The sequence below is a fragment of the Orbicella franksi genome, chromosome 12 (assembly GCF_964199315.1).
Source record: "Orbicella franksi chromosome 12, jaOrbFran1.1, whole genome shotgun sequence".
Lineage (NCBI taxonomy): Eukaryota > Metazoa > Cnidaria > Anthozoa > Scleractinia > Merulinidae > Orbicella > Orbicella franksi.
The window spans coordinates 7,967,531-7,994,505 of record NC_138156.1 but is presented as its reverse complement, the minus strand read 5'-3'; the positions used below and the strand labels follow the sequence as shown (position 1 = coordinate 7,994,505).

At 38.1% G+C, this 26,975-nt stretch overlaps 2 protein-coding genes across 4 annotated transcripts in view; both read right to left on the bottom strand.

Annotated features, from left to right (window-relative positions):
- Positions 1 to 13,310, bottom strand: part of LOC145463763 (cilia- and flagella-associated protein 251-like) — a 35,886-nt gene extending 22,576 nt beyond the window's left edge. The window contains exons 1-11 of the mRNA XM_081447552.1: positions 13,047 to 13,310; positions 12,882 to 12,950; positions 11,120 to 11,197; positions 9,590 to 9,693; positions 8,889 to 8,994; positions 8,624 to 8,704; positions 7,908 to 7,985; positions 2,451 to 2,495; positions 1,968 to 2,161; positions 818 to 886; positions 348 to 419 (exon numbers count right to left, since the gene is read on the bottom strand). Of these exons, the coding sequence (XP_081303678.1) occupies positions 348 to 419; positions 818 to 886; positions 1,968 to 2,161; positions 2,451 to 2,495; positions 7,908 to 7,985; positions 8,624 to 8,704; positions 8,889 to 8,994; positions 9,590 to 9,693; positions 11,120 to 11,197; positions 12,882 to 12,950; positions 13,047 to 13,166 (1,016 nt within the window). The 5' untranslated portion in view covers positions 13,167 to 13,310. The remainder of the gene's footprint in view (positions 1 to 347; positions 420 to 817; positions 887 to 1,967; positions 2,162 to 2,450; positions 2,496 to 7,907; positions 7,986 to 8,623; positions 8,705 to 8,888; positions 8,995 to 9,589; positions 9,694 to 11,119; positions 11,198 to 12,881; positions 12,951 to 13,046) is intronic.
- A 1,227-nt stretch (positions 13,311 to 14,537) lies between these two features.
- On the bottom strand, positions 14,538 to 26,921 carry LOC145463765 (lissencephaly-1 homolog). Of its 3 annotated transcripts, XM_081447556.1 has the most exons (17): positions 26,782 to 26,921; positions 26,508 to 26,558; positions 26,157 to 26,340; positions 25,717 to 25,795; positions 24,081 to 24,155; positions 22,892 to 22,943; positions 22,170 to 22,227; positions 21,909 to 21,968; positions 20,030 to 20,163; positions 19,577 to 19,648; positions 19,168 to 19,270; positions 18,404 to 18,468; positions 18,074 to 18,105; positions 17,752 to 17,883; positions 17,012 to 17,116; positions 16,724 to 16,880; positions 14,539 to 15,894 (listed from the first exon to the last, which is right to left on the bottom strand). In XM_081447556.1, exons 3-17 carry the CDS (start codon positions 26,186 to 26,188, stop codon positions 15,821 to 15,823), a joined length of 1,230 nt encoding a protein of 409 aa, XP_081303682.1. In that variant the 5' UTR covers positions 26,189 to 26,340; positions 26,508 to 26,558; positions 26,782 to 26,921; the 3' UTR covers positions 14,539 to 15,820. The 3 variants fall into 3 exon arrangements, with proteins under 3 accessions (XP_081303680.1, XP_081303681.1, XP_081303682.1); XM_081447554.1 differs by having other exon boundaries at positions 14,538 to 15,894; positions 25,717 to 26,340; XM_081447555.1 differs by lacking the exon at positions 26,508 to 26,558 and having other exon boundaries at positions 14,538 to 15,894; positions 25,717 to 26,340.
- Positions 26,922 to 26,975: the final 54 nt, after the last annotated feature.

Below are 26,975 nucleotides of genomic sequence, written 5' to 3'. Positions count from 1 at the left end.
TGGAGAATTCTGAAAATAGCATTTCCAAGTCTCTAGATTTCAGAATTTTCTGGGGGAGCATGTCCTCAGACCACCCTAGAGGCTCATGTCTCCTGTGCTCCCTCCTTTACCCCTCATTACAAAAAACTTAGTTACAGCCTTGAGAGCACGCAATGACACATCATTCATGTAAAGATAGTTTTGTCTTTTCCTAGGTTTCATCACCTCTAGCAATATCACACTGAAATTGCAATATAATCTCAATGAAATCATAGCTGGTTTACAGATGCAATTTGGAGTTGCAATTACATAAAAAAGTCTTTCTATTGGATTGCATCAATGGTATGATAATAGTTTTTAGAACTTACTCTGCATCAACTGTCTTTGGTGAATAGGAAAATGATACTGCACTGATAGGTCCTGCATTGAAGTGTTTGTACCTGTTAAGGCAGACCAGACAACAGTAACATGATGGTGATAATGATAATGATAATGATAACAACAATGATATCAAAAGCGATAATAACAACAATAACAAAGGCAATCTTACAATGACAATAGTGATAAGGATGATAGAATCACAAAAGCACTGGTGATGACGATGATAAAGATGAAGATAATGATCACATGATCAAATAACAGTTACGATGATGAAGGTGACAAAAATAAAAACAACATAAATAATAATGTTGATGATGAGACACTGCACAATGACAACAACACATTCAAATAATGATAACAATGATGGCAATGATGATTACATGAGAAGTAGTGACTGTCAAGAAAGACTACAAATTGGCCCTGAAATACATGTTCATGAAAGATTTTGATTTCTTACCAATTTGTAAGTCTAAGCTGTTGATCAAGAAATCGCACATGACCAGCCACATCACCTGTCACGATGTACCTAGCAAAGCAAAACAATATGGACGTTCATTGAATGCTGTTCACCTTTAGGTATTATGTGAGAGGTACCATGGCCTAACACTATTTAATTAACAATTAGACCCGTAGCCCGCAAGGGCTATGAGTCAATAGCCCATGAGGCGAAGCCAAATGGGCTATTGACCCGTGGCCCTTGAGGGCGAAGGGTCTAATTGTTTTAGTATCACCCAACTAGTCGGACAGAAAAGGTAATAATAAAGTTAGCAAATGCAAGTTGAAGAAATATTTATTTGGGAATAAAACGAAAGAAAGCATCACGCTCGATGGCGCCAATTTCGCTACTCGATGACTATTACTAATAGTCCCCTAGTAGCGTAGCCAATCAAAATGCAGGATTTGCATTAGTCCACTAGTTGGGTGATACTAATAGTTATTAGTACATGTAAACTTGTGCTCTGGGTTTCAGATCTTAGAGTCTGGCTTTGAGCAGGGTTGTCACAAAGTTTTGAATTACACCGCTTTCTTGTTGGAGAAGGCAGGTGATTTTGACATCTCTTCCAGACTTTTTGTAAAGAACCAGACAAACAGCCTAGCAGAAGAACTGCGCAAGATGTGATAGATGGTGATTCCCATTGGCAGCCAGCTACTTTTTAACGACCCTATTTGAGCCTGGGTCATTTATTGTCATTGTATGATATTCTAGGGCAAGACACGTAGTACCTCTCTCCACCCAGGTGTATAAATGGGTACTGATTAATTTAATGTTTGGGGGTAACCTTCAGATGGACTAGTATCTCATCCTGGGGGGAGGGGGGGGGGAGGGGAAAGAAATACTGCTAGTCCCTTAATGCCACAGAATCTAGGATAAGCTATGATGAGATGTGACACTTTGGCTCAAGACAGACTTAAAGCATATCTAGTCACAACTTAGGGAAAGTCTCACAGTTAATGGTAAATGCCAGATATTATAAATATTAGGTTGAGCAATATAACTCCATGAATAGAAATAATAAGTAACCCAATGTGGATCTATTACCAGTATATTAAATATGTAGACTTATTAATAATATTGTGGATAATCAATACCAAAAGCTGCTTCTTACTTGTCAGAAGTTGTGAGGACTGTAAGGGCTTTCTCCTGCAACTTGACAATCTTGAATGCCTTTCTGTTACACTTAAGATCCCCACCTGCATGTTCCCATACCACTATGTTGCCGCAACTTGTGGCCGTCAGGGCTCTAGGAGACTGAAGCTGGAAAATGGACTGGCTGTATTGACCTACACTGCGATTAAAATCCTACAAGATGGCAAATTAATATCAGTTCAGTTGGGCATTTGAAAGAATATCATGTTTCTTGTTTCATCTTTAATTCCTAATAAGTTAAAAATCATGACAAACAAGGCCAGTACTTAAATCAACTGCAGTCCAAAAATGCTTGAATTGTAGCTGTTCTACATTTGCAACAGGTCTCAGAAACTCCTTTTACAAAAAATAAATTAATTTTGCTCTTTTTGTGTCGGGGCATTGATAGATGTACATATTATACATTTACTTAAAAATGCTAAGAAATAAAAGATTATCATACCTTGTCTGTGAGTGGTGGGGCAACATACTCCAGTGTTGTGTCATTCTAAAATTTTGATAAAGAATGTAAAAAAGAGGGTTAATATTAACGCCCAGTGACACAGAGATTTTTCAAAATACTTTTATTGAACTGGTAGAAGGCAAAATGGCAAACTTTTACGCTTAAGGTTAGCCATTAACCCTGTGTGCCTATCACCATGACAATGAAGGAAGAGATTACGTATGGGTTATTGACCAAGTGTGAGGTCAATATGGCTGGATATTGGCTAAGTTCTTTTTTTGCTTGTTTATGGACCGAGACGGAGTCGAGGTCCATAAACTCGCAAAAAAAGAACAAGGCCAAAATCCAGCCATCTTGACTGAACAAGCTTGGTCAATAAAGGATTTATTATATGGCTTTCGGGGAAATTTTTCTTGCAGGAGACAGCGGGTAGTCCTGAGTGGGCAAGATAGCTCCATCTTGCCCGCGTGGGTAGTCAATCACAGCGCAGGATTTGATTCATCTTGCCCACTGACGGAGCTAGCCATATAATAAATGTATATCTTGCTAAATGCAAATTGAGTCGAAACATTTTAAAGAGCTTGTGAAACCTTGGCAATTGGTGAACTTTTTATTGTGCTCTTTGGATCATAATATTGACGGAGATATTGACTTGTGAGTGGCAAAAGCACCAATGAGCCAATCCATGTAGATTTTGAGTTGACAAATTGCTGAGTTTTTACACTCATTTCACATAAAAAGAATTTGATACTTTGCAGTCAAATTTCTTGATAATTTTTGCCTTGCCCATTCAATTAGCCGGTGAACAGGCTCCTGGTGAGCCCGAACGAAGCGAGGGAGGTAAGTACTTGGTGTAAGACTACGTATAATGTCCTGAGATACACCCACACATTTGCTAGTATTGTCGCCTATATATTGGCTATAGCATTGCTATGGCTATAGCACTGATATAGTAGCAACAGTCACTGTAGTAGCTGCAGTATCTGTATTATCTGTAGTATCTGTAGTAGCTGTAGTAGCTGTAGTAGCTGTAGTAGCTGTAGTAGCTGTAGTAGCTGTAGTATCTGTAGTAGCTGTAGTATCTGTAGTAGCTGTAGTAGCTGTAGTATCTGTAGTAGCTGTAGTAGCTGTAGTAGCTGTAGTATCTGTAGTATCTGTAGTAGCTGTAGTAGCTGTAGTATCTGTAGTATCTGTAGTATCTGTAGTAGCTGTAGTAGCTGTAGTATCTGTAGTAGCTGTAGTAGCTGTAGTAGCTGTAGTATCTGTAGTATCTGTAGTAGCTGTAGTAGCTGTAGTATCTGTAGTATCTGTAGTATCTGTAGTAGCTGTAGTAGCTGTAGTATCTGTAGTATCTGTAGTAGCTGTAGTATTTGTAGTATCTGTAGTATCTGTAGTAGCTGTAGTATCTGTAGTTTCTGTAGTAGCTGTAGTATCTGTAGTAGCTGTAGTATCTGTAGTATCTGTAGTATCTGTAGTATCTGAAGTAGCTGGAGTAGCTGTAGTAGCTGTAGTAGCTGTAATATCTGTAGTATCTGTAGTAGCTGTAGTAGCTGTAGTATCTGTAGTTTCTGTAGTAGCTGTAGTATCTGTAGTAGCTGTAGTATCTGTAGTATCTGTAGTATCTGAAGTAGCTGGAGTAGCTGTAGTAGCTGTAGTAGCTGTAGTATCTGTAGTAGCTGTAGTAGCAGTAGTATCTGTAGTATCTGTAGTATCTGTAGTATCTGTAGTAGCTGTAGTAGCTGTAGTAGCTGTAGTAGCTGTAGTATCTGTAGTAGCTGTAGTATCTGTAGTTTCTGTAGTATCTGTAGTAGCTGTAGTATCTGTAGTAGCTGTAGTATCTGTAGTATCTGTAGTAGCTGGAGTAGCTGTAGTAGCTGTAGTAGCTGTAGTATCTGTAGTAGCTGTAGTATCTGTAGTAGCTGTAGTATCTGTAGTAGCTGTAGTATCTGTAGTAGCTGTAGTATCTGTAGTATCTGTAGTAGCTGTAGTATCTGTAGTAGCTGTAGTATCTGTAGTAGCTGTAGTATCTGTAGTACCTGTAGTACCTGTAGTATCTGTAGTATCTGTAGTATATGAGCTGTAGTAGCTGTAGTAGCTGTAGTATCTGTAGTAGCTGTAGTATCTGTAGTATATGAGCTGTAGTAGCTGTAGTAGCTGTAGTACCTGTAGTATCTGTAGTATCTGTAGTATATGAGCTGTAGTATATGAGCTGTAGTAGCTGTAGTAGCTGTAGTATCTGTAGTAGCTGTAGTATCTGTAGTACCTGTAGTATCTGTAGTATATGAGCTGTAGTAGCTGTAGTAGCTGTAGTAGTTGTAGTATCTGTAGTATCTGTAGTATCTGTAGTATATGAGCTGTAGTAGCTGTAGTAGTTGTAGTATCTGTAGTACCTGTAGTATCTGTAGTATATGAGCTGTAGTAGCTGTAGTATCTGTAGTATCTGTAGTATCTGTAGTATCTGTAGTATATGAGCTGTAGTAGCTGTAGTAGTTGTAGTATCTGTAGTATCTGTAGTATCTGTAGCATCTGTAGTATATGAGCTGTAGTAGCTGTAGTAGCTGTAGTAGCTGTAGTAGCTGTAGTAGCTGTAGTAGCTGTAGTAGCTGTAGTATCTGTAGTAGCTGTAGTATCTGTAATATCTGTAGTATCTGTAGCACCTGTAGTAGGTGTAGTAGCCGAAAGGCTTTAATGAGTTGAGCAGCAGGCAAAGAAAGTTTAATGCAGCACTTGGACTACTTACTAAGACACGGACCCGCACAGTTTGTCCAGCACTTCACCTCACACCGTTCAAGTCATTAGGGCCTTTCAAATAACAATAATGAAAAGACTGCGCCGGCCTTTCCTCTGTCTTTTTGCTTTACTACCCACAGTAGGCTTAGAATATTAATAAATATTTATCCACTATTTTAGAACGTCATATTTCTGGCTGCTCAAGGTGGTCATGTATTAAGTACTTTTTGAAAGACACAATGCATTACTCACAGCGTGTTGAAAAATAGATAACATACAACAAAATTTAGACGATTATGCATGTGAAGGAAAACCCTGGGTACCAGAGGTTTTTTCTCGCACACGGCGGACGGAATTTCTTCGCTTCGCTTCAGGAGCACAACAGAGATATGACCGAAAACCGCGCAAGAAAAACCTCTCGCACCCAGAGTAGTGAAGGAATTTCTTGGAAAACAATTTAAATATACATTATATACATACTACAGCTACTGCATCTAACTAAAGATACTACAGATACTACAGATACTACAAATACTACAGCTACTACAGATACTACAGCTACTACAGATACTACAGCTACTACAGCTACTACAGATGCTACAGCTACTACAGCTACTACAGCTACTACAGATACTACAGAAACTACAGATACTACAGCTACTACAGATACTACAGCTACTACAGCTACTACAGAAACTACAGATACTACAGCTACTACAGATACTACAGATACTACAAATACTACAGATACTACAGATACTACAGATACTACAGCTACTACAGATACTACAGATACTCCAGCTACTACAGATACTACAGCTACTACAGATACTACAGATACTACAGCTACTACAGCTACTACAGATACTACAGATACTACAGCTACTACAGATACTACAGCTACTACAGATACTACAGCTACTACAGACACTACAGCTACTACAGATACTACAGATACTACAGATACTACAGCTACTACAGCTACTACACCTACACCAGCTACTACAGCTACTACAGATACTACAGCTACTACAGATACTACAGCTACTACAGATACTACAGCTACTACAGCTACTACAGATACTACAGATGCTACAGCTACTACAGCTACTACAGATACTACAGATACTACAGATACTACAGCTACTACAGCTACTACAGATAATACAGATACTACAGCCACTACAGCTACTACAGATACTACAGATACTACAGTGACTAGCCACTATATCAGTGCTATAGCCATAGCAATGCTATAACCAATATATAGGCGACACTACTAGCAAATGTGTGGGTGTATCTCGGGACATTATATGTAGTCTTACACCAAGTACTAACCATGAGGGAGCCTGCAGACATTCTATTGATGCCACCGTTCTATGATACCAGCTCCTGGTATCATGATATGATTGGTTAAATCGCTGATTGTTGACATCTTTGAGACGAATATTTGACAGATCTTTGTAAAATTATACGACTCCAACGGCTTGTTACAATAGTGCATTTGCCATTCTCTTTTCTCAACCTCTTATTTTTTCACAAGTGATTCTGAAGGGTACTTTATGCTCTGTTACTAGCAGGAATTTTAAGTAGAAGCTAGTGGAGTGGAGCTGTTTGCCAGTGCTATAGCAATTTTTTTCAGAGGTCAAAGGCATGGTTTCCAGACTTTCCACTGTTATCTGCTTGTTGCCTCGCAAAGTTTGACACCTTATAATTTCTTTAGGCTAACTTCAGTATTGCAAAATATGTTTTAAGCTCTCTAAGTATTGGCCTTGGAGGGACAAAGTTAAGTTTGAAATATTCCATGAACATGTTGCTTACATGTACTCTATATTATGATGCCCAGCCTCGCTACTTGATCAGCTTGATTACAACTGATAAGTTAATAATGATGGTGAATTTTAAGCTCGGTAATGAAATGTGAAGGTGAATTAGTCAACATGACACGAGCGTGGGACAAAGAAAAATTCTGAGTCCCCGACAGGAATCAAACCCATGACCTCCCGAACACCAGTATTATTAACATCATTATTAACTTATCACTACTCACGATGAATTCAATAGCGTTGATCCTAGCAGTATGCAGGACACCTGTCATATATGAACTCAGTTAAATGACCTTGCTCTCCATGAGTTCTCGTAGCTCAGTGGGTAGAGCGCCCGCCCAGTGTTCGGGAGGTCATGGGTTCGATTCCTGTCGGGGACTCAGAATATTTCTTTGTCCCACGCTCGTGTCATGTTGACTAATTCACCTTCACATTGATTACAACTGTTTGCAAGTACCGAAAATGTAGCTTCTTGACAGGTCTAATTACCTCATCAACTGATTTGTTACAGGCTTATCACCAAGGGCAGATAGGCACATCAAAAACAAATCTACAGACTCCCCTGTCCCCACCCCGCTCGCTTTGCTCTCCGAATTCTTCTGTTTCGCACTCGCTGAAATTTTTTTCTGTCTTTGCTGGGAGCCTGTTCGCAGGCTACCTTTCAATATTCAAAGCTGATATGCCTTGTGAAAGACCTTACAGGATCTTCCAAGATCTTTGAATACCTACAAAAGGTCCTTACAGATAAGGATCTTTCAAGGATAATTCCTTAAAAGATCCTTGAAATAAGATTGCAAACATTCCTTAAATGAAAGATGACATACATGTATGCTTGTTGTTTGTCTTGTCATGTATCTTTTCAACATGTGACTTAAGATTGGTCCATAATGTCTTGACTTACCCGGTAATAAAAGACCACCTGAGATTCGCTGTTGCTAACAAGTTCATTGGTGTCCTCTGGGTTGAAGGTGATATATGTCTAGCATGAAAAGAAAACAAAAGCATTTTCAACTCTCCTCTCTACATAAAGTTTGAAAATGTACGGAAACACTGTCTTTTGTGATTCATATAATACCTAGGTCACAGCAGTTGAAAAATTAGCCAAGGGTGTATGTACTAATCCAGATCAGAATCAATGATTCAAGATAACTCAGAAATCAATGAGAAGAGTGGGCAGAGTGGATTCATCGGCTCCTTTGATGCAACAAGATCCAAGTGATCTTGGATCATTGATTCTGATCTGGATCATCCTAAAGAAATGCACCCTAACATAACTAGAGGTTCCAGGAAATACCCACACCCACCCTTAGGTTGGTCATTAGAAATGATTACTCCCAACAATAGTAGGTTTTTAAAACCAAGTATAGTTATGAAATTAAAGTAGATCTTTCAGGGTGTTGGGAGTGGATGTTCAACCAGGAAAACTCCTTCAGGAGGGGTACACATGTATACATGTCCATTTAGGCATTATCTGGACTATCCTCAATAAAAAAATAAAAACAAAGTATTGGTTCTCTATGGTAATCAAAAACATCACAATTAGAGATTCTTGCTGTTGAAGTCAACATCAGAAATTTTAGTTATTTCTTATTAAATTCAAATTGTTTCACCCCTTACCTGTTTCCCAAAGTTGTCATCCAATACAACAGAACACATCGGCATGTCTCCATTGATAGTCCAATCCCACACAGACACAGTCTGGTAAAATATCAAATGCACACTAATTACTTTATTAAATTTTGTACTATTCTTGATAGAGCCTTCCTACCAGGTGTTTAATTCCCTTTCTTCTCATTACCTGTCTGATAGACACAAGCATTCAAAATAAAGGAGAAGTTTGTTGTTGATCACTTAGTCACAAGAGACAAAATTCAACCCATACCTGTGGAAGAGTGCTGCTTATAGTTGCAATATACTTGGCATCAGGTGACATAGCAATGGCTGCACATCCACTGGGATGGGCCTCAAATATCGTCTGAACTGGAATCCTGTTAGGCAAATAATAAGGAAATAAATTTCTTAACACAACTCCTGTTTACATTTTAACCTGTTCAGATTGTAGCTTGGAGTAGCTCCTTCACTGTATAAGGCATAGGAAGAATGACGGTTCTGAGCTTCAACTTTGTGTGCACCCTTCATCTTGCTAAACCAAGAATGGTGACACCAGACTACCAAACACTGTATACATATCATGGTGGGTTTGAACACACATAGTGTTACTCATGTACATGTATACAACACTTATAAATTAACATCTTCTAAGTTGTACCTTGAAGATGAAAGTTTATTTTATAAAACTTTTGACACTTTTCACAAGTTTTTGCTGGGTTTCATTTCACTAATGACCAATAAAAAAGTAAGATATCTTGGTGTGGAGTTACTAATAGCAAATGAAAGATTGCTCTCCACCACTTATTGCCAATCCATTTCCACCTTCTTCCCATATTTCTACTTTTTGATTAGCCTATTCTAGTAGATGCCAATGGAAACAAGTTAAAAGGTAAAACATTGAATGGAAGCAATATATAGGATTGGTAAAGTCGTAAATTAATGCTCTCTGTAGCTAATTTGTGACAGACTTACGTTGTAAATGAGTCCCAGATAATAACCATACTGTCCTTGCCACTGTCTGCTGTGGCAATCCACCGTCTGTCTTCACTGACACATGTACAAGTAATGGCATTACACTGAAAGAAGTAATGACAACAAGTAACATCAGCCTTGGAACCCGGGTGGTGGGGGGGAGGGTGCTCCCAGAAAAGTTGGGTAGGGGTGTGTGGCCCACTTCCCAAAACCCTTACCCTATTTATGGCCAAAATCTGCGATTTTTGCTACCCTATATGTGACTTGGCCAAAAATATGATACCCTAGTTAGGGCCATTGCAGCTGGCACAGTTGCCCTAAACATACGCTATGAAGGGCTTTTGTTGACGGTCTTATTGATAATAATAATTATAAGAAAGTAGTTTCTTCCAAGAAACATACCCATTTCAAGACTAGAGTGCTAAAACCATACCCTATTTAAGCCCAAAATGGCCAAAACTAATACCCTATTTATGACCAAAACACCTGAAAAACCCTACCCTTTGGGGCAGCACACACCTATATACCCAATATAAGGGAGTACCCACACCCCCAGGCCTTGGAATCAGAAGATTTAAAGTTTAGCCCTTGATTACTCAGCGTCCTCACTACACACAGTGTTTGTTGCCAGAAACTGCTGGGGGAGCCAGACAATTGGGGGAAACTTGTCAGTGAGCAAAAGATTGAAGATTCAAGTGTTGTACTTCTAATCAATTTAAAAAAGAACTAACTTCGCATTTCATTAGTCTCTATTAATCTTTGCTGATATTTTGATGGTTTATATCTATTTACTTTGTTTTGTTTTGTATATTTACTCTTGTACTAAGTTTATGATATTTATGTGTACCAATGTATTTGTTGTGCCTCTTTCCTGACTCTCACATTTTTAATTATTATAATTACGGTCACCCAACTAGTTTAGCTTTTTAGTTATTTTGGGTCTCCCACTACTGTATGTACTGTACTGTTTATTTATTTATTTATAATTATAATCTTGTAAATTCTTTTAGTTGTTTACAGTAGTAGAAATAAACTGTTGTTGTTGTTGTTAACAAATTATTGTTAGGCATTACACTCACTTAGTGTGGTGGCTCCAGCTGAATGAAATACCAGTTAAGACCACTAGGTCTTCAGTTAAGAAGATTTGCTACTTGGAGGAACAAATCCTTTTTTCATAATTTCACTATGGGACTTGTTATGCCAAAAATGTCACTCACATTTCTTAATCTTACACTGCTGAATGGACATATGATACAAACAGTTCATACACAAGAGCAATCCCAAATAATTTACTCATTGTCTCCTTGCAAAACATCCTTCAAGTCAAACCAGCTTGACTTGAAATAATAAGTTTCAGGGACCCTGTATAAGTCATCTTGATTAAATTAGTAGTTCACACATGACAGAAGGAACTTGTTGCAGAAACATCCTCTCCACATCTTTTCCTTTCAAGTTGTTCTTGCTCATTTGTAATATTGTTTAAACTTTATCATAACAGGTAGTAATTGTGATTTCTTAATAACAACTTACATGGCCTTGGAGAAGTTGCTGTTTATTTGCTTCCCAGTCAAACATGACACCAACATGTGCACATATGAAGAATGCAACCTGGAGGCAACAAAAAATCAATTAAGGTAGGTGACTGATTTTCTCTTTCAAGGTGGCATTTTCCCTAACAGTGACGTAACCCCTTAGACCTGTTGTAACAAGTTGTATGAATACTTTGTACATACATTTTCTTCAAATTTATGTTAATGATCATAAACTGAACTTGCTTGAAAGACAGATCAAAGCAGAGAAATTCTTCGAAAATGGCAAAAGTATTCAGCAAATTACAGCTGATTAATGACCGTGGCTCCCTTTGCAGCTGATTAATGACCGTGGCTCCCAGTGAAATATAATGTGCAGTTCCAGAAAATATCCATATTCCCCCACAGAAGGGATTGGAATTTCCTGGGTAGTGGGAGATTCTCGAAGACCAAAAAATTTAAAGAATTGTATGAAGCCTAACTGGAATTTCCAGAAGGGTGGGGAGGTCTTACAAAAAATCCCTTCCGTGGGGTAGGTATGGATATTTTCTGGAACTGTGCAATTTCCAAAAAAGCATGACATGATCAAACATGTGCCCGGAGGGTACACATACCTCCTGAATGACTCATAGTACCAACCTATACAGTCATGTATACTGAAGGCACCTGCACTTGAGTGACATTTGATACATTTGATCGGCCCTCAATCAACCTTCGATCGACATCTCAATCGACATCTCAATCAATAATCCGTCGACACTAGATTGACACTCGATCGACAGTTGGCTAATAGTTGGCAGAGTGTCAACTAATTCATTATGTATTGATCAACATTCAATAGCATGTCCGCAAAAATTAGCCAACTCTCAACTGACTGTCAATCAAGTATTGACCGTGTATTGATGGAGATGTCAATCAAGTTTTGATCGAGATGTTGATCAAGTTTCAATTGAGGGTCTCTACTCATTCTAAGCCAAAGTCTTCTCATATATTCAATAATGTTATAACAGGAAAGAAAGTATATTTTACACTAAATAAAGAGCAGAGTATTCATACAAGTTTTGGTTCAATGATCTTAGAGCTCCTGGCAAGTAAACATCAAAAGTTGTGTCTAGTAGATGAGTCAATAATTTCACACTATAAAAAGCAAAAAATTCTTGAAAAATTGTATTTACATTGATGATCATGGTTCCTGACAAAATAGAATTTCCAGGAAGCATACTCTGATCTAGTTCACGAAAGAAAATTGCATGAATAATGTAATGGTCTTTATTTACAAATCTAGCTGGCGAGACATGTGCCTTCCAAACAAAAATTAGCCAATCTTGAGCTTGTTATCAGAATTCTACGGTGTGTGGCCGTATAAGCTTATTAAACTTATATTTGTTTTCGGTTCGCAATTTTTAAACTCCAATCCCGAACAAAAGTAGTTGGGACAGTTGAGCTGGATCACGTACCCCCATCCCACCTAATCAATGTTGGAAACTGTCGCGTTTTTCTCAACAAAAAGGGAACAAAATCACCTGATTATCAACATTGTACAGTGGGGGGAGGGGAGAAGTTGCTTCGTGTCCCAACTTTTTGTCTGGGATTGTAGTTTGATTCTTGTTTTTGTTTGTCTCAAATTTAATCAAACTGGTTGATAAAGTTTCAAAGCAATCACAAATTTAAACACAATAAGCTGATATAAACTCATAACGCTGCCTAACATAGCTCTGTGATCAAGTAACAGGGCGATAAGTCTAAGCATGGTCTAAACTTACCTTTCGACTTCCATTCGATAAATTCTGCACTGGGACATGTTTGTTTACACCGAACGACCAACACATATTCTATTATGAAAAGCAATAACCTTGTTTAGCAACGAAAACATCAATATAGTGAGTTCTAGATGTGCCAAATACTCTTGAATAAGCTTGAGAACTAACCAAAGATGTCGGAGAAGCTTTGACTTCATCTGCTTCTTCATCTTCTTTGTTAACCTGCGAAGAAGCCGCGCTTGAAACACGCGATTGTGCGCCTGATCTCTGTTCCAAATCTCCTTCCATCGTTTATTCCGTTGCACAAAATAACAATTTCCCCAGGAAATTGGAGGAAAATTCAGGAAAACTTATGATCACCTAGAGCTGGGATTCCCGCTCTTTGTTATCGCAACCCTGTAAGTTACTATGGTGAAACTGAGCCCCTAGTACGTACCGCTGGCTAAAACGGTGATCATGTTTTGTAGCGACCAGTAGAGTGTCTTCTTCTTCTTCCTGGGCGACTCACCTCCTTCAATTCTGAAGATTCTAGTGAGCGTATAAATAAAAAACTCCAACCGGAGTATTTTACATCGGCTGTATTTGACCAGACAATAACTGTTACTTACACCTTTCGCTGTTCATTTATAGAAAATATCCATTCATTTGAGTCCAAATTTGTTTCATTATGGTCAATGTACTCTCATTAACACTTCTTTTCATGGACTTCTCAAACACGAGGAAAATTAATTGCTGGACTGGACCCGGGACTATAGAGGTCTGGATTAGTGGATTGGATGGGACTGGACTGTACTGAACTCTGGAGTGCCCGGAGTAGGAGAAACAGAGAAGGGGAGAATCTGGCCGATAAAGGTGAGAGTTGATTGCGGAAGATGAAACTACGAGTCCAGTCCTTCTTCCGCTTAGTCCGTCGCGCGTGACACTAAAGAAAACCGGGAAAAATGGGCACGCAAAATCTTGGGGGCAAGGAGAACGCGAAAATAGGATTTCACGTGGCCATTTTTTCCTCGCGGTTTCTCAACGGACTTAGCAAAAGAGTAACTACTCGTAGTCTAGCGGAAGATTTACGACGCTTTATTTTCAGTTCAATTGAGTCCATTGGCATACTTTGTGGTATCGCAGATTTCTAAAAAACCCAATGGATTTTGTCTTAGTCTCTTTTTCTTTTCATGGAGATAGACCGTCAAGGATGAAGCATCCATACCCCCATGGGGTCAAGGACAAAGAGAAAGATGGGCCCTCTGCCTGAACAGTTCTGATGGTACAACATCTGTCATGCTGGATGGCTACATGGCGCGGCAGCCTCTAAAACAAAGCGACTTCGACTGGTCAAGTTTGATTTGACCAACATCACAGATTTTATACCATGTGGCGGTTTTGTGACTTTATTTTTGTACTTTAATTTTCTCTCTTTAATCTTGCACTCATGTCACTGAGTGATTTTGCAAGAATCCAATGTTTATGTAAATGCCCCCACCCCCGTCCCGGTGCACAGTTTTTCATCCAACGTCACAAAATTGTCATGTGACTGTTTCGTAATAGGACCCACTGACTGATTCACTGGTAAAGGTGACACAAATCAAGTTTGCATTGTATAAGCACGACTTATTCATGGCTATCAAAACATAACAGACGTACAAATACACCTGTATGATATTCACATCTTTTTTAATTAGGTCATATTACAGATCGTTAACCAATGTTTTCATCGAATGGGAACTAGAATGGTCCCGTGGATCGCATCATAGCACATCCTTCCACCAACAGAAAAATAAAATGACTTCTTTTTCTAGGGGTGAAAAGAGATGAGCATACCATTGCGAGCCTATTCAAGTTTCCCTAAATAAAATATTTTACCAAAGTTTTATTAAGGTAAATTTCAACTGGTCCTACACAAAGCGTCATACCCAGGCTCTCTCCTTCCTTCACCTCCCAGAGCAAAATACCCTGGGAAGAGATTGTCCTACAAATTAGCATAAGCTTGAAACAGTAAATGGTGGCTACTGAATCTTTTGAAATCAAATTTGACACCAAAGAAGCTCACCACACCTTCTAGATCCTAACGGCATTTGAAGTAAAGACCATTTTAAGTTGAAATTACCTTAAAAAATAAAGCGATTGCTTTATGGAAACCAATCTGTGTGGAAAGGTGATGGTCGATGTAGCTTCAGCAAACTGGAATGTGCCTTTTGCATTCAGTTTCTGTCAATTTCCAACTACTTGATCTACAGCTAATGATACATAAAATACTTTTCCACTTTCCACTTTTTTTTTTCAAACTAGGACTTCCCTAATTTTCTACCCCTAAAGGTTATCACAAAAAGCCTTAAAATAGATACTGCAGATAACTGTTATCAAACTCTTTCCCAGGGTCTTTTTAATCCTCGGGTGTCCAAGTACAGGAAGACCCTGGGAACAAGGTTGAAAAGTCAACTAGATTTCAGCTTTTGTTGGCTTTCTCTTGGGCACTTCAACAACATCAAAAATAAATTCTGCTGTCATTTTGCCAGACAAGAAGCCAACTAACATTGTACAAACACAGAGCAAGTCCAGAGCTTGTGAAGAACCATCATAAATACCACAAAACTCAAAATCACGACGATCAGCGAGCAGTACCTCATGTCCAACAACGGCTTGAAACAACTCATCTCTCCATGACCCGTAATAAATGCACAGAAGGAATTTTTAAAACTTTTCCAAAATACAAAATATAATATTAATGACTTTTCTCTTTAAACGAGGCTTGCTCTTTTGCGAGATCAGCTCAGCACAGTTCTACTCTCTTCTGAGAAACACTAATCAAGAATGCTTCACTTGGGTAGCCTTTGAGTCTCTTTCTCTATAATGCACTAGTCCTGCACGTCTTCCTGAATTAAAATAACAATTTTCCACATGGATGCTATTTGATGATTTAAGTTTATGAGCTGGAGTCTTGCATATTGTCAACGGCATTCCCACACTTTGATCGTCATGTCTACGCTCCCAGTTATAACAAATGGTGCTGATCTGTGGAAATCTGAAATAAAGATGAACAGAAAGTGTTGAGTTCACAATTCGCCAAGATGACCACTACAGTGATAATTCACCAAACAATCAACAATTATTGGATGAAGCTGAGCTAGATATCATACTTTGTCAGTGGTGAGCACATCAATTTTTTAGCCGAAGCCAAAGCCTGGGGCAAATAACTGATATGCGAGACAATGACAAATCACGAAAACCAAGTTCAATAATAATATTGTATTTTCATTTGATCACTAAGTTTGTTTCATATTTAAATCATTCTGTGACAGCTCAGAGGAAGATGTGGCCTAGGCTCAAATGATAATATTCTAATATTTAAACAATGCTCAAAAGAACTTGGTTACAATATTAGAATATTATTTACAGCAAAACACCTTTAGACAGTACAACACATTGAATGGTAATAGCTGTATAAATTGCAGTTATTAAGATTTGACATACAAACAGGGTGAAAAGTATTGACCCTTTCACCTTGTTTGTATGCCTTCAACAAAAGAATATTTGACCACAGACAACTGTAATAATAGCTACTGTCTGTCTTGGAATGTTCTATTGTTTCGCACATGAGTCCACTGGGTTTTGACTCAAAAATTCCCCAGCAGTCGTGGTAGCTCTCTAGCATCTATGAAGTGTCTGATGGGTTTCTACTTAGTTTTGGATTCACACATGAAAGCAACAATCACTGTTCTGCTTCTCAGGTTTAAGTTGAGCATAATGCATCAAACAGGTCACAGATTTTGCTTACAAGTTTACTAACGAGAACAAGAAAGCCACCTCCATAAAGAACAAGGCTTACACATATGATTTTCAAAGTAACTCACCTAAAGTTGTTGCAAAATGTTCATGGGCTGCTAGAGTTTTGGCACATCGTTTATTTTTGTAGTCCCATATTCTAAGAGTTTTGTCATCCGAACAGCTAACTAGATATTTGCCTCCAGGATGAAACAACACGCTTCGCACCCAATTATCATGTCCAACCTGTAGTGGAGGGAAAAATGAATCTATGCAAAGAGCAGACATGAAGAAAGACGTCTCAAAACACAAACAAAATAACACTGAAAAGTTTGTAATATAAACCAGGCCAAAGACACCTTTTTTGAACAACGTACCAAAGTCATCAGACACATTCCAGTGCTGGCATCCCACATTCTGATTGATTTATCTCGTGATGCTGACACTAAATATGGTCCAGGATTCCCTCCCCTTTTTGCACCCTACAAGAAAGAAAATAAAGTGTGGAAGATGTCTCTACAGTAGTTCAATGGCTTAACACGCCAGCCTTTCACTCCAATCAGCCAAACACATGGAAGATGTCTCTACAGAAGTTCAATTCCTAAACACTTCAGCCTTTCACTCCAATCAGCCAGACACATACGGTAAACCTTAATTTCTGCAGATATTCTCTATATTAGGACACTAAAAGACACCCCAATCATCAACGTAATACTTCTGTATGAAGACAAGCAACTAACAGGGCACCACACCCATTGCTTTCATCACCATTTCAAGTACAGGTGGATTCCCCATTACAAACTCGCAGCTGAAACGAAAAACAGTTTGAAATAAAAGGAGTTCAAAATAGCCGAGAGTAAATGACTAAAAGGCAAATCCAAGAGAAATGGTTTTGAGTTTGAAATACTGGAGAATTTGAAGTCACTGAGTTTGAATTGGTAGAGTCCAACTGTATGCAGCTACCCTGGTGCAACACCCATTTTGAGAGCAGCAAGAGATGCCCAGAACAACTTCTCCAGAGGGCTAATATATGAAAGCTGTTAAGATCATACCTGGTGACTCACAAAAGAGTACCTGACAGAGCTCTGGCAGATGCCGATTCTTACAGAAAACATACCTCAATTCCTGCAGCCTCAGCAACAAATGGGTTGGCTGATTCTGGAGCCCAGGCCACATCCTCCACCACATGTTCATGATCTCGCAGATCACATTTACATTCCTTTGTTGCCACAACCCACACGCGGATCGTCTGCGGAGTAGAAAATTAACATAATGGTTATCGAGTTTAAAACAAATCTAAAGTTCATGTTTGTGTGACATTTAGTCACCATTTAACAATAGCAGAATAGGCTCTTCATTGATCATTTTCTCATAAAATTCCCTAATTGGAGAAGAACAAGTTGAATTTTCCAGGAACATAATAAAAAACTCTCCCCCACCTGGTCATTTGAACAACTTGCTATCAAGGAACCTGGCAATACAACATGAAAAAAATTTTAATGATGTAACATCATGTAGTACAGCTAAGGTCAGCTTTCTAAGAGCCTGTCCACACCAGTGCATTTTCAAAGCTGAAATACTAGAAAATAACATAACAGGAGAATAATAAATCCCTTATTCAATGGTTTAACATTTATTACGTGAGAACATTTTGCTTTTAGCTCAAACTTCACAACTTGCAAAATATGTGCATATTATATGTTAAACCATTGAATAGGATGTACGTACATGTAAAAAAGTAACGCAACCTGTGTTACTGGGTCACTCACCATCATTGTTAACTCGCACTTTTCTGACCCACTCTCTGTGCCCTTGAAATGTCTTCACACAAAAACTACAGTGTACAAAAAACACTCTCTTAGTTTTAAAAGGCTGGGATCCAGAATTCCCAGGTTAACTTCCTGCAAACCATGATCTCATTCCACTGAATGACAGATATGCCATTCAAACAAAAGGGACCAAGCAGTAAAATAAAATAAATACTGGTTAATAGAGAAAGGAAGCCATATCAGCCTTAGCTAGTTTCCATGCAGGTCCTCCATGCTGGTCGTATTGGTTTTTGGGGAGGGAGGAAAACTGCAGATCCCAGAGAAAAGCCACCAGAGCAAGATAAGAACCAACAACAAACTCAACTCACACTTATGAAACCAGGCCCAAATGAAAGTGCTGGTAAAGCTGTCTGGTGAAGTCAACACACTTTTGCTTTAATACGAGCAGAATGGAAAATCAGACCAGGGGCCTGTTTCGCGAAAGCCCCAGAAACTTTTCGGGCCTGTAAAGCCATTTTTACTTCTTGTATGAAGGGAAACTCTGTTCATATTAAGAATATGTGAGTAAAACAGCTCTGTAATCATAAGATTCGAGATTTTGCTAAGGTTTTCCGGGTGCAACAACTTTTCAGGGCCTTTGAGACACGGGCCTCTGATCTCTTTCTTGTGCTAGAATATAGCATGAGGTGTGGTCAAAATTCAAGTTATAATCTTTAATTACAGGCTAAAGAAAACTGGCTTTTAAACATAAAGTAGATACCTACCCTGTGGCTACTTCCCACATTTTTATAGTTTTATCTCTAGATGATGACACCAAATAGTCTCCAGATGGCAAAAACGTCACTGAAGAAACATTATGGTCATGTCCTTGTTGAAAACAAAAATTTTTATACATGTCAAATAAACATGTAATGACAGCGAATGCTCAGTTACTGTGGAAACTGTCCTCAGAGACTTAGGGGTAGTTATTTGGAGTGGGATGAAGTAAACCTTGCAAAACTTCAAGCAACAACTAACCCCAACTAACCCCAACTAACTCCCTGTGGGTCTGCAAGCATGTGTCAAAACATGCTCATTACAACTAATATGAAAACTAAAAGTAAGAAGTGTAAAATGTGGCTACAGAAACAGGCAAAAATATACCAGTACCATAAAACAAGAAGCTTCACCAACCTGTTAATGTTTTGACACACTCAAATTCATGGAAATCCCATAGTTTAATGGACATGTCAGCTGAACATGAAGCTGGAATAATAATTGAAATAAAAATAACAAGCTTCAAGATGCTGTTTCCCTTCAGGGTTTGTTTGCTGGTGGAAATCTGGCCCCATATAAAATGCATTTTCTTCCTTTATTTATTAGTAGTAGTAAGTTTAGCATCATTATAATCTTGTGAAAGTGAAAAGGAAACTATGTGGGTTAAGTCTATTTCTTTAAGATGAGAAGTTTGGTTCAAAAACTAGTCAAAAACCTTTCAAGGACTCAAAATTTTTTTTACAAAATTCTGTTATTTTTTCGGGACTGCATTAGAATAAAACATGTTTTTCCTTTGCACAATGTAAGTCTATCTTCAAGTCCAGATTTTTTTAAAAATCAAATCTATGTTTCTGTTCAACAACATCTCACCTAAAACTTTTCCAGTATGATCAAATGAAAGATCCTGTACTGCATCTGTATGACCCTTTAGAGTCCGCTCAAAATCTCCTGTTTCGTAGTCCCACACTTTGACTGTTGCATCTTCGGATGCTGTTACCATAACACTGAAGGAAAGGAGTACAAAAGTAAATTCACTTCAATCCTTGTTATAATCTGTTTTTAATCAAAGTACATGTGACAAATTTCAGTCCATAGCAGTGGGTCCCCCAAGCTCCGGACAAACACAATTTTATCGGCTTGATTCTTAGACATTAAATGCTGGTTTCATTCCCAAAAAATATCCTTCGCTCAGTTTCTTTATCAAAACCCTTTGATTAAATCACGTCCATATCTTCAGGACAGGGAGAAATTTCAGTGAAGTTCTCCTCTACAAAATGTATGAATGCCAGCTCTGTTCCGACTTTTACTTCAGTTTGCTTTGCTAATATCTGTCAAAGGAGAAGGTCACTCCAAAAAATATATTTTGCTGGCCTAGCGAAGGATGCAAAGTCAGTTGCAGGTTTTTCTCCTTCCCACCAATTTCGAGTCGGACAGAATGACGTCACATAAACACGGTCTAGCTGTACAGTTTCAAAATGACAGCCTTGGAAGTCACTTCTTTCAAACAAATTTCATCACAATGGCAGGCACTTGAGAGGCTGAAACTTTGGTGAGTGAAAAAGCTGAATGCTTACTTGCTATAGGCCTTTAAGGTCCTTTAAGGTCCATTGGTACTGTGATCAAACAGTTTTAGCTATAGATCAACCAATGGATATTTTCAAGAAGGAAAACAGCTTTGAATTGAATCTTGTGTCCACAGAGCCACCTTTACCTGGTGCCAAAGCACACTTCCTTAAAGTGCCTATGAAGTAAAAAATAATTGCTGCTTATTTGAAAGGCTTTTCAAAGTAAAGAAGAATGGCATTTTCCTTTTTGGAATATCTTTCTTCGTTTTAGAGATATTCACATTTTAGTGTTATGCAAATGAGGAAAGTGATGACGTCATAGGTGGTTCCTTTAAAACAGCACAACACTCAATCGCGAATAACTCTAGAAATATTAAAGCTGTGTTCTTCAAACTTGGCACCAGAAATGTACATCACAAAAGAAACAGAATGACACCTACTACGTTGTTGCCATGGCAACACTCTTGGCTCCAGTCTCTTTCTGTGAAAAACCAAATATCCCCATTTGCAACCTTTTAAAGTGGGACAGAGGGTCTTGCTCGGAACGCAAATGGTTCCCGTATTGTCTTAACTCTCCCCATTAGATTGGTGGGAATGGATGATCCTTGTTTAAGATAAAATCTGGGAATTTTAGTCTTAATTAAAACAGAACCAGCGGCATAACTGTTGTCATGGCAATGGCACGATGGGTGTCATTATGTTTCTTTTGTGATGTACATTTCTGGTGCCAAATTTAAAGAACACTGCTTTAATATTTCTAGAGTTCTTCTCAATTGAGTGTTGTGCTGTTTTAGTGAAACCACCTATGACGTCATCACTTTTCTTACAAAAACGTAAATATCTCTGAAACGAAAAAAGATATTCCAAAAAGAAAAACGCCATTCTTCTTTACTTTGAAAAGCCTTTCAAATAAGCAGCAATTATTTTTTACTTCATAGGCACTTTAATCAGGAAATGTGTCGTGATTGGGCTATGTAAAGAACCATCTGTTTCACCAGACGTTTATTGGGGAGGAAAGATTGTGTGATCAGCCATAAGGACATCCAACTGGGAGGGTAAAGGATGGATGGCTCTGGAGACAGGAATGTTTATCACCTGCTTCCTTGAGAATGTACAGATTGTATCAATACCAGTTGATCTCTCTCTCTTGACAATTACTTTAATCACAAAGTTCAAAATCTCACCTATATACTGGATGGAATAATACTCTTGTAACTGGGCTTCTGTGACCAGTTAATGCATATCTGTCGTGGTAAAGATCATTTTCATTAGACCATCATTCTGTTAAAAATAGTCTTAAGAATGACTTCAAAATGTCAGCTCGGTCACCTAGTTAGGGTACGTCAAAATACTGTGAAAGTACGAGTCAAGTTTCATAGCCATTTTATATCTTAATACAATAAACAAAATTCCTCCAGACTCATTAATACATCTAAAGGGCATACCGTTCTGGTGGTCTAGGCATCCAGTCCTCCGGAGAGCGGGTTTTCTTTAATGTAGAACCTACACACACGTATGAACCAAGTATTAGTGTTATGGCATAAATGAGTACACACCTTCAAGGAAAAAAACATACTGGTATAGCATCTTTAGTATCACTAAGTTTGCATAGCTGAAAGTTACTTTCAAACTAACATTCATAATTTTCATAATTTAATTGCTTCCTCTTGAGGAGTTCTTTTAAAAAAAATTGATAACTGCCAAGCCTTTTTTCTCTTTCTTTGTTCCACATGGAACCAGAGCCCTGTTCAATCAGAAAATGTTTGGCAATCAAACACAATGCAACACAATCTCATTCCCAGAGGTAACCTTGTTTGGTAACCAAAAATTTTCCCATTTGGGTACCTTGTTTTACCGTGTTTGATAAAATTTGAACAAGGTCAAACATTTGATCAAACATTTTGTTCATTCAAATGTGTTTGATACCATTTGGCCATTCAGTACAACATCAACATGTTTTGTCACCAAACAATGTTTGATTGTGTTTGGTCGCCAAAGATTTCTTGTTCGGACAGTGCTTAAAGATTAATTCAGCCATACAAAAGAAAATCCTGGGACCAGGTTACAAGAATAGTCCAATGTGTGTTTTTGCTTTTGATAATGCTTTTAGCTGAAGTTAAGGTAAAAATACCAAAATAGAGAAGGCAGTACAGATTCATTATCTCACCTGTATGTGCTTCCTTTTCTGCCTCTGATAGCCTGGATTCTAGATCCATTACCTGAAAACAGGTTTCCAAACAAATTGAATACAAAACAACAACATTGTGGGCATGGCTCCACAGTTCTCGACCATAAATTCATGTGGATTTCAGGAGAAGTGCTATAAATGACTGTCTGATAGCAAGCCTTTGTAACAGATGGACAAATTGAAAACTTTTGTCTCATCTTTCATGATATGAAACATGAGTTTTTGCCCTTTCAGGCCATACATGTACAATTTATTAAATCTTACATCCTTTTATTTGAAAATATAATGATATTGTTAAGGGATATTGACAATACACTGTAAATACTGAGTTCTGTAAATATTACCATATGTGAAACTAATGACAATTTTATTGATATAGTGGTTGTCAGGGCAGAATGCTTCCATAACATTTTGTAAAAAAATAAATAAATAAATAAATAACATCTCAAATATAGTGAGATGCACAACCAAACTGCCTTGAAAAATTTTGCCCAAGTTTGCCCAAAGAGATAGTGCATGTCCAATACAGATTGATCAGGGTTATCAAAAGGTAAATGGTTGCTAGTGAATATCACCATTTACTTCAAGACCTTGGCTAGCTATTTCATAGGGATATTCAGCCGATTCTTTAGGAAAAGATGGCAAAAGCAGCCTCCTTCTTCAAAACTTTGTGAATAAATAGGACCAGGGGTAATTTAGAAAATGGAAAAGGGCACGTTTTGGTCTGCCACAGTCCAATGACTGACTCTTATTAGCAGCTCTGCCTGAAGATTGATTTCCAGCAAAATTATTGCTCAAAGTGCCAGCAATTACTGTTCACACTTTAAGCAGGAATTTATTGGAAGCTAATCTGTAGATTTAAAAATCAAATATTTGAGTTTTGTTGTACATTGAAACAGTGCCTTATAATGATTACTGCTTCAAAGTTATGGCTTGAGTAAATGTTAAGTACTTAAACAAGCCCTATCAATACCGCCACCCTTTTAATAGAAACACCTCTTGGCAATTGTTTGGTGGCAGGATTGATGAAATTCCAAAGCACTTCAAATGAAAACTTAAAACAAACCACCATTCATTGCTGTATTACACGATGACTAATGAACAGCACTAGAAACCTGCTTCCTTAGGAACAAGTTTAACAAACTTACACATACATGCACATACTGACCTTTTTCTGAAGACGAATCACTGATGTCCATTTCTTTTCCAGCAAGCCACTATACTTTTTGTCTAGTTCTCCAGGCTGGATATGAACAAAATATAACACATAATACATAATACATAATCAGCCAACACTACAAGGCTTAAAATAATTATTACTCTTAATCAACAAGACCCATGTTTACTGGTCAGACAAAGACCAACGCGCATAAGACTGGGCATAGAAGTTTGGAAGGAGGCCAGACAATTGCAAAAAATGGTCACACATCACAATATTTCATTTATGTGACCAAAGGTCTGAACAGCCACCACAGTTTAATACAGATACAGACAGATTGCTAAAAATTTGATCTAGTACATAGACCCTCTAGATCTGCTCAGTAGTATCACAAGAGTCATGGGTTTAAATCTTGTATACCTAAGATTTTTTTCTCAACAACTGCAAATATCAGTTTCACTTTAGAATGATTTTTTTTCACCTGATGATGGCAAAAATCAAACATGGAATATTAAAAGTCGATTATGGTAAGGCAGCAATGCTATCTTTGAAAGTTTGACAACAGCAAGGGGGGTAAATTGACATCAAAGCAAACAAAAAAGGGGCAAAGCAGCATGAAAAGAAACCTGCCTGACTGAGCCAGATCTCTCTCCCTTCCACAAATACACCAAACTAAGCTCCACTACCTGAATGGTCAGGAATCACTGACCAGAGGAAAATATTTTTACTGATTGTAACTGATTAACAAGGCTGAACAAATGAAAAAAAAAAAAAATGTATATTGTAGAAAATACTTTCAGTTGATCATTTTAGAACTGTCAGAACTACCAACAATATCAAAACTTTTTGTAGTAAACCTTAAAATAAAATTCCTCACTTTTGTTGTCTTTATTGTTTTCTAATTTTCCTTATCAGTAACTAAAATAATTCCCTGACTTTGATAATAAAAATTTCCCTGATTCTCCTGATTTATGACACCCCTGACAGCGTTGGCTTATTTGACAACCATTTCAACATTTCAAAGATGAAATTTTCAACAATGTATATCCACTGAAAATAGCTACTATCTACCATTCTAAAAATAACATTTTTAGAATGGTAGATGGTCAATTATTAACTTTCAAGGGAGAAGAGTGTGCAAAGATCTTTGAACATACTCTTCTTTGTTTAATTCTCAGCACTGGGGTGACCCCCACTGATCATGTAATGTTTGTTAACTGAAATATAAAATGAAGTATTCACAAAGCCCACATACCACAAGAAACATTCAAACAATGCTGTTAAATGGATAGGGCCAGAAAAATAATTTATGGGGTTAATCTACTGACCATAACTGCCCATGCAAGCTATCAATTGTTATTCTGACACAACATCAAAGAAGGACAAATAATATAATGTGACAATGATGAATTAGCCTTGGACAGAGCTATTAATAAAATATAGACACTAAAGTGCTGCCTTGACGTTTTAATACCCACTGGGAAAACTAAATTGGTCATCAGGACAAGATTAAGTAGAAACAAGTTGTGGAGACTCTGTATAAATTCAAAATGAATTAGGTAACTTGACACCACAAAAGAACATAGCTGACAATAAAATTAAGTGCATCTCAAACAAAGTAGGTAGAGACGAAAAACTTTCTCACCATGCTTGCATCCTTCTTGAATGCATTGAGAGCATCTTCGAAGCCACATTGGAAAAGGTAATCGGCTATGGCTTTGTGCCTGAGAAATAGATAAAACGAAGAACTATCGGGAATAAAAAGTATAGAGTAAACTCCTTCCCTAGGCATAAGGAGAGGTTACTTTGTTCGAGCGGAAACCTGCAAGATTCCACTTTTGTTCCAATGTTTATGACTTCCTACAATGTGTTAATCCGTCTTGATCCGGCCGGCTTTGAAAATTTATCACGTTAATTTGCGATAAACGACATTTTAGGGGTGGCAGGTAGCTGGATCGAGGTACGATCTTCCTCGCCTCAACCAAATTCTATTGAAACACAGAAAGAAATAGTGAACCGGCGATCGCATACCTCGATCTGGAAAGTACAATTATAACTTAGTTTGGAATCGAAAGCGTGACTTACAGTTCTTCTTTCTGTCTGGGAGTCAAAACCATGGCTCAAGATTTTCGTAGTCTTTTCAATCAGCTTTTGTTAAGATCACGAGCATCTACGATCTTGAATTGCACTGAAAACATTCCTCACTAGGCGATCTGTGTACAGTAACCATCACATTCACTCCATCTTGGTAGCGGCACCCTCCGCTTTCCTACAGAGATTTAAACAACAAACGAAGAAAATGTAAAACGTTTTCACCAAAGGAACCTAGCCCCCAAGAGAATGCATTTCAATTATACCGGTTAGGATATAGTAATATCGTTTAATAAAAGTAGATCATTGAACGAAGTCACCTAACTTGATCAGTGAGCAACCTACCAAACTTCGTGGGCCTTGGTTGAAAGATCGTTTTCGCTTTACAAGCGTGGACTGTCAAGTGGAAACGAGAGTGTGGGTTGAAATTCAGAAGGAAGACACTTTAGAGTTTAAAGTTAAGTGAATGTCAGATTGCCACACAGTCATAATATTACGCATATTTTAACACAGGCGAGCTAAACCCACCCATGCTCTGAACTAACTATGCGCTGGCTAGCCAACAAGAATTACGTCAGTTCTCGCGTCTACACGGGTTTCTACGCAAAGAAAGCCCCACCTTGAATTTGATTCGTCTTCTGTGGTTCTTGTCACCTTCACAAGCGGCTATTCGACCGCATAAAACGCCACAGAATCGCCTATTTCTCTTTCACAGTCTATCAATTTTGAAACTCAAACACCGCTCGATTTCAAGCACTTCGTAAAAACGGCCAGCCCATGATGCAAAGCGACTACAATGCGCATGAGCAGCCA

Coding starts and splice junctions, on each gene's coding strand:
- LOC145463765 (XM_081447554.1), bottom strand. CDS start 25,863: ATGCCTAGGGAAGGAGTTTACTCTATACTTTTTATTCCCGATAGTTCT. Junction 18,469..19,167: donor ATGTGGGAAGTAGCCACAGG/GTAGGTATCTAC, acceptor TGTACACTGTAG/TTTTTGTGTGAAGACATTTC. Junction 18,106..18,403: donor AGTGCGAGTTAACAATGATG/GTGAGTGACCCA, acceptor TTGTATTGCCAG/GTTCCTTGATAGCAAGTTGT.